The sequence below is a fragment of the Phaethon aethereus genome, assembly GCF_964289735.1.
Source record: "Phaethon aethereus genome assembly, chromosome: 1".
Taxonomy (NCBI): Eukaryota; Metazoa; Chordata; class Aves; order Phaethontiformes; family Phaethontidae; genus Phaethon; species Phaethon aethereus.
The window spans coordinates 94,484,305-94,491,281 of record NC_138575.1 but is presented as its reverse complement, the minus strand read 5'-3'; the positions used below and the strand labels follow the sequence as shown (position 1 = coordinate 94,491,281).

Here is a 6,977-nt window from a genome sequence, read left to right as displayed (position 1 = left end):
TGCTTTGTCTGGGAATTGGCTCTATCAAAAAAGCTGTATTAGCTAGCAGGACTGAAGCAATCGTGCAGCTCTGTAGTTGCCATCGTTTCCTCTTCATCTCTGAAGCACGGTTTAGGATTTCTTTCTTGCAGTTCTGTGATGATATTAGGTTATCTCTGCACGATCATGCAGCTGTACTCTGGGAGTGTTAGAGAGTTTTAAAGAGTAAGATGAGGGCTCGCTGAAAAAAGGAGGGGGACTGGAAAGAGAAATTTGAGGAATGGAAACTGGAGCTGGATGGGGAGCAAGAGATAGGAGTTGAAGTCCAGCTCTTAGTGAAAGAAGAAACAAGTGTCAGAAGTCTTAACAAGCCTTCTCCTTTTAATTCTTTGCGTTCTGGTGTGGGTTTTATAATTTTGGGGGTGTTTTCCTTTGTTTCAGTGTGTTTTTTTCACTGTGCTACTGAACTGGAGTTTAGAGGTTGTCCTAGAAAATAGGGTAATCCAAGATTAACTGTCACTGTTACCTTGCTAAAGTTTCCCCCTCCTCCTTTCCTCCTCAGACTTATCTAGTTAGGAAGAGCTGACTGCTAAAGAGAAAATGACATCTCTAGAAAAAGGTAGGTGGTTTACATTATATCTAAGCAGACTGGGTTAAAAGTACTTTAACGTGAATTCTAAAGACCAGAGTTACACTGTATGCCAGACTCCATTCATTTATACTTATTCCTTTTATGTAGCTATTAGGAAGGTGTTATGTGACTTCATTATTGAAATGAAAACCAGAGCTGCCTGGATGGAACAGTTAATTGAATGTGGTTTTCTAATCCAGCTTTGTATTGAAAAACAGGTTTGTTACTGGTACTGTCATGTGTCTGTACACTTTTCTGTCAGTCCTTCTCTAGTATTTAGAACCTGCTGATACTGATTCAGCCAACTTGAAAGTAGTGCAATATAACAGTGCTACCACGGCATTTTTGAACATCATTATTTGGATAGAGGATGCAGGCTCACATTACTGCCCACAGTATGAGGAAAAAAGCAGTATGTGTAGCTATGTTCTAAGAAACTTTCTTCTTGCATCCATTGTGAGGAAACTTTACTACAATAGTATTTCATTCAGCTGAAAACTTAGTGAACTTAAATAAAATTAATTTCAGTAAACATTATCATGCATATTGCGGAATTCAGAGCAGAATGCAGCATTACTGGGAATACTGCAGTCTATTGATTAGAAATGAAGCAGAATGGGCTTTTCTTAAACCTTCACTTGGACAATTAAAAATCATGGTAGGTAGTACTTAAAAGTCTGATAAACTTCCTAAGGTGTTAGTAGCTATGTAGTTAATAGCTGCTTTTCATTTAATTCTTGCTTTTAAAATGAGACTGTTCTGATTCTGTCAGCTCACAAAACCTGATTTTGCTTTCAACCTATGAGTAATATTGTCACGAATTTTCTCTGTACTAGCTTTTTTTTGTGTCTGCATTTAATCTTGCATGGCAGCAGGAAATTAAGATTAATACAATTCAGATCAACATTTGTGTCTTGTACTATTAGTGTTAATGAGCAGTATGCACTTGAGTAAGGACTTTTCTAACTTGTGCTTGATAATTGCTGCTGCAAAGGACTATTTTACACATGCAGTGTGCAATTAAAATCTGTAACTCTGAAATACAGGAATTAAGTGAAGAGTTACAATGAGACTATAACAAAGTGAAAGGTGGTAAACTTTCCCTCCGCTATTTCTAAATTTTAGTAGATGATGCCTCATCACCCATCCGAGGACCTGGAGATGGCATGGAAACAGAGCAGACAACTGAGTCAGTGGAAGTAATCACTGGAGCCAACACTACAAACCATCATATCCATCACAGCCCACATAAAAAGACAGTCTCTTCCCTGAGCCCCGGAGTTCTGCAGCTAGGGAAAATACATGCTGATAAATCAGTGGAGATTGAAGCTATTCGTATATTAGTCCCCAAAGCAGCTATCACCCATGTTGTTCCAACTAAAAATGCTAAGGTAGCTAAATTGGTGGGACATAAAGGAGACGCGTTCCATCAGTCAGAGGGATCCGCAGATCCCAAGAAAGAACAGATAGAGCTGAAAAATGCAATTGAAAAGCTGAAGAATTCAGAAAAGCGGTTGTTACAGGATAAGGAAGGTCTCTCTAATCAGCTACGCATACAGACAGAGGTAAGAAATGAAAGGTTTTTTCTCTCACAGCTGAGCTGCTTTGGTTTATATAGACAGTTTATGAATGCAGCCAAAGAGAACTACTGTGACACTCTAGCCTTGAAACAAATAGTTTCCCTCTTGAAACTTATCAGCTAAGATACAGAGTAGATGTAGGTCTAAGTACTCAGTGCCGCTTCTCTGACCAGAGATAAAAGTATCAAAGGCATGAAGCCAGGAGAAACATTGGAGGGATGCAGGGAAATATATCTTTCATGAGAAAAGGTTTTGCTCCTCAACTCAACCACTAAGTTTAAAATGTTATGCCACAGAGGGGTGACTATAATTTTCTACATCATATAATCTGTGGATGTCTTTTCTAATCCTTTATCTTACTGATTCAGGAGTTGAATACTACTGAAACTTTCCTTTTGTTTCTTATAGCAGGCTTTCATTCTTCCTCTTTGGCCTCTGTTAGAATTTAAACAAGAATGTTAAATGTGCATTAGTCTCAAATGTTTATGCTCACTGGAGTGGATTGTGAGGCTTGATATACTCTGCATTGGATGCGTCAAATTCTGGAAAGAGAAAGGCAATTTATTGTTAGCAATTTGCAATAACTTAACTGCATTCTGGAAGTAGGAGGTTTTTCATTTTATATTGATAAGACAGTGTGGTCTAATTCTAGGTGAATCGGGAGCTGAAGAAATTACTTGTTGCTTCTGTTGGGGACGATCTGCAGTATCACTTTGAACGGATGGCTCGTGAAAAAAATCAGCTAATCCTAGAAAATGAAGTCCTGGGACGGAATATGTCTCAGTTGTCCGAACAATTAGAGCGCATGTCTATACAGTGTGATGTGTGGCGAAGCAAATTCCTAGCAAGCAGGTATTCCTTCTTACAGAGCTGTTATAACAGCATTATCCTTCAGTCTTTCATTACATATGTCCATTGCAAGGCCTGGTAATGTGCTTATATACACAGAGAAGAGCCACAACAGCTATACTGACATCCACTATGGAATTTGAGTATACAGAAAAGGTACAAAGAAAGTAAGCTCCTTGTAAATCTGAATAGTTCTGCTTTTCAAAAGTAATACAGTGGGTCCTATACCTCCTAAAGTCTTAACTACAGTTCTTGTCAACATAGCCCAAGAAGTTCTTAATTCTGATAGACTGTGTGCAGTTTGGGGTTTAAAAATGTCTTCGAGGATTGAATTGTCTTTAAAGGTAACTAGCTTGATTTTCATCCCCACTCCCCAAGTACGATACAGTCATCAATGTGTGAAGTTGGTTTGGTTAAGAAGTCTGCTTACAGTGATTGAGGGATCTACTGGGAAGGGCAGCTCAGTATAGAAGAAAGAGCAGAGGCACCTCTTCATTACACACTGATTGTGTAACTGCCAAGAACCCTACTGTTACTTCTGTAACCATAAAATAATGGGTAGCAAAAGTCAGGAGCAAATCTTAAGCTGGTCTGAATGTCAAAATCTCATTTGACAATGGATTAGACTTTTAACTTGGTAAGTGTAGTTGTCTTACCAGATAATGTAACTAGTGTTCCAGGACTTTTAATCTTTTACTGTACTTGGATATAACTAACTCAATTTTGATTATGGTACTTAATGCATATTACAAGAAGGCCTCTACTGCTTGAAGGAAATGGTAATAGAATACAGTGTCCTCCCTTTAATTTGATGGTCTTAAGAAGTTTCAGCATATTGAGTCAATGTAAGTACTTGTGATAGTCTAGGTAGGCAAGTGTTACTATCCTGATTTCACTTGTTTCTTTAGCATTAACAGGCGTTCTGAGATCAGGGGTGCAAGTCCCTTCTAGGAACAACAGTGTGGTGATGTGCTTAGAGTAACACTCTTCGATATTATAACATCCTGGTTCGTTGAGATCTCGAATTTCTAACTGGTAGTTGTTTAAATGTCATTCTGGTTTTTGCATTTGCATTATCGCAGACATTTGAAATACCTGCTTGAGGGCTCAGTGCCAAGTCTCATGGCATAGCAACATATGACAACAGTTGTCTCATTTGTAGCTCTTAAATGCTTGTATCTGGCACATAAAACATCTATTTATTGCCCTTGAGAAAGGCAGAGTTGAATGAATGCAGTCTGTAGCCATAGCTGTCATCTTTAGAGATGAGTATGAAAAGGTGATTATAGCATACTTGTGAAAACTGTGTTAGTAAAACAAAATGTATTTAACTTTATCTATCAGGATGCTTGTCCACCATGTTCACTTACTCAAGATGTCTTTAAATGTCTGTTACTAGATTTATATTAAGTGACACGAGATTTTTTTAAGTTGGAAAGTCATAATCTTGCACTTGTGTTGTAGTTGAACAGAAATTGCTCTTAATACATGTCCTTTGTAGTAAGGTTGATATAAGCCCTGCTTAGGGGCAGCTGCCCCTGCTGCTTAATACTTAGTTTGAGCTGACAAAGTAGAATCTGTAGTAGAATGAAGGTGACTTTCAAACTGCTCACTTACACTGCTGACTGGAGATTTCTTTTGCAGGGTTATGGCTGATGAGCTAACCAATACCAGAGCAATTCTTCAGCGTCAAACCAGGGATGCACAAAGTGCGATCCAGGACTTACTGAATGAACGTGATCAGTTCCGTCAAGAGATGATTGATACACAGAAGTATGATTTTTTTCTAATCCAGACTACCTCTGTGCAAACTTTTTAATTTCTGTCAGTTTATTCTAGGCCACAGAACAATCAGATAACTTTCCCCTGTTCTGGTGATATTCAATGAAAATTAATTATGCTGATGGATAGTAGCCACTTTTCAGTCTCAGAGCTAAAAGAGCCAAAGGAGTGTTATTTTTTTTCTTCATCATTCCCTGGAGGTGTGAAGTGTTAGGGGTCCTATGCTGTGGAACTGACATCCCCCATATCCTCTTTCTGGATTAATCACATACTGGTTTGACTTCATCTCCTCGGTTCCTTCTAAAACATACAGATTCTTCTACCCACATTGACCTTTTAATGCTTGTCCTGCCAGATGTAAAATAAGTTTTACCAGTATTAAAATTCTGTGTTGGTGAGGCCTTGCCTTGGAGAATGGCCTGTTTGCCTCCTTGTTTTTAAACAATTAAACTTCCCTTTTTGGTTAACATTTGGCTTGTGCAGTATGTCTTCAGAAGAGACAACTCCTCTGAAGTACGCTGTGTGCTGATAGTATAGACTACAAAAACCACTAATAGGGCGCTTTTTCCTTTCTGCACAGGCTGCTGGAGGAGCTGATGGTTTCTCTTCAATGGGGGAGACAACAGACATACTACCCTAGTGCCCAACCTTATACTACAACAGAGCTAGCAGCTGTGAATTGTAAGCTAGCCAAAGCTGTAAGCTCACATCTTCTTGGAAATGTTGGCACTAACAGTCCAAAAAAGACTTCAACAGCTGTGGAGTTTTGCAATACCCCTGCTGAGAAAATGGCTGAAAAGGTGAGAACCTTGTTTCACGTATCTCAATCTGTCAGCACAGAGTCGTCTTTCCAGGAAGAAGCACGTTGCTTTGTGTTAACTGCTTAATATCTTGCCTTTTTTAAGAAACTCTGTGCAGGGGAAACATGCTGAATAGAGCTGTCTGTTTCCCTCTTTAAAAAAAAAAAAGACAAAACTGGAAGAATAATCAAAACAAAAATAATATGATGATACATACTGTTTCCTTGTCTGTCCCTAGCACCACAAATAACTGGGTCAAAATTTGTTTAGAGTTAGTGTGACAGGAGGAAGCCAACGGAAAATACTTAATTGACTTTGAAAACTGAGTGGGGGAAGAGACCTAGTTCGGGTAGGAAGAAGTCATAACACTTCAGCAGTAGTTTCTGTTGCCCTAAAAATCAGTTCTATTGAAAGTGGGTGGAAACACAGAGGGAAGGGAAGCTGTATGGCTATCTTTCAAGATAAGGTTCCACTGCAGGAAGCTTGATGTTTAAAGAGCAAATTAGACTAACAGTTTAGTCTGGAAGCAATTGAGCAATAGTTGACAGCAGGAGGCTCACAGTGCCTAGTTATCTGTGGTGGTATTGCCTGGTTTTGCTCACCTCTGCTAGAAATAGAAGAATTTTTTTATTCTCAGTAAAATCATACCTTGGATTTTCTGATGGACACTTAACAATTTATAAACAGTACTTAATGCCTTTCTATTGAGGGTCTGGATAGATGGATTTTTAGTCTTCACTTTGGAAAAAAAAAATTGAGAAAACTCTTTTGAGCAGAAATTCTTCCTAGCTGTTAGAGAAGGATAAACCCCATTAAACTTAACGGATATATTTTCATTCTCAACTTTTCCATCCTTAGGTGCTACGTGTACTGGATCCAGCTGCACGTACAGAAGGACCAACAGAAATTTCTTTTTCTGAGACTTCTCCATCTTCCTTCCTTTCCACAAAAAAGAATATTGGAAGGTTTCACCCATATACAAGATACGAAGATGTAACTTTCAATTGTTGCAATCACTGTCAAGGAGAGCTGACAGCCCTTTAAAAGCACTGCCAATGCAACTGCACGTGCGCTCTTTCTGAAGAAACACACTAGTTGATGTTCAGCAAGCTTCCCTTTTTCCTGTTTCTTCCCATAATGGGTGGGGTTTAATATTGGAAATTATGCGGTTTCTGCTTCTCTACCTCTTGAAGTTAGGGACTGACAGGATTTCCTTAGCCTCTGGGATACTTCTACTACTTTTCAGTTTGGAAATCTACTTATTTTCTTCTACAAAGGTGAGACCAAAAATGTGTAGAGCATAGGGATGTCCTTGACTATTTAAGGTTTACAGTCTTATTAGCAAATCTCAATGGA

The 6,977-nt window shown here is 38.7% G+C and overlaps 1 protein-coding gene across 1 annotated transcript; it reads left to right on the top strand.

Annotated features, from left to right (window-relative positions):
* Nucleotides 1-579: 579 nt before the first annotated feature.
* BLZF1 (basic leucine zipper nuclear factor 1) lies at nt 580-6,665 on the top strand (the record flags this gene model as incomplete). The annotated part of the gene is made up of 6 exons (XM_082000334.1): nt 580-598; nt 1,736-2,175; nt 2,843-3,042; nt 4,684-4,812; nt 5,402-5,621; nt 6,480-6,665. 6 exons carry the CDS (start codon nt 580-582, stop codon nt 6,663-6,665), a joined length of 1,194 nt encoding a protein of 397 aa, XP_081856460.1.
* Nucleotides 6,666-6,977: the final 312 nt, after the last annotated feature.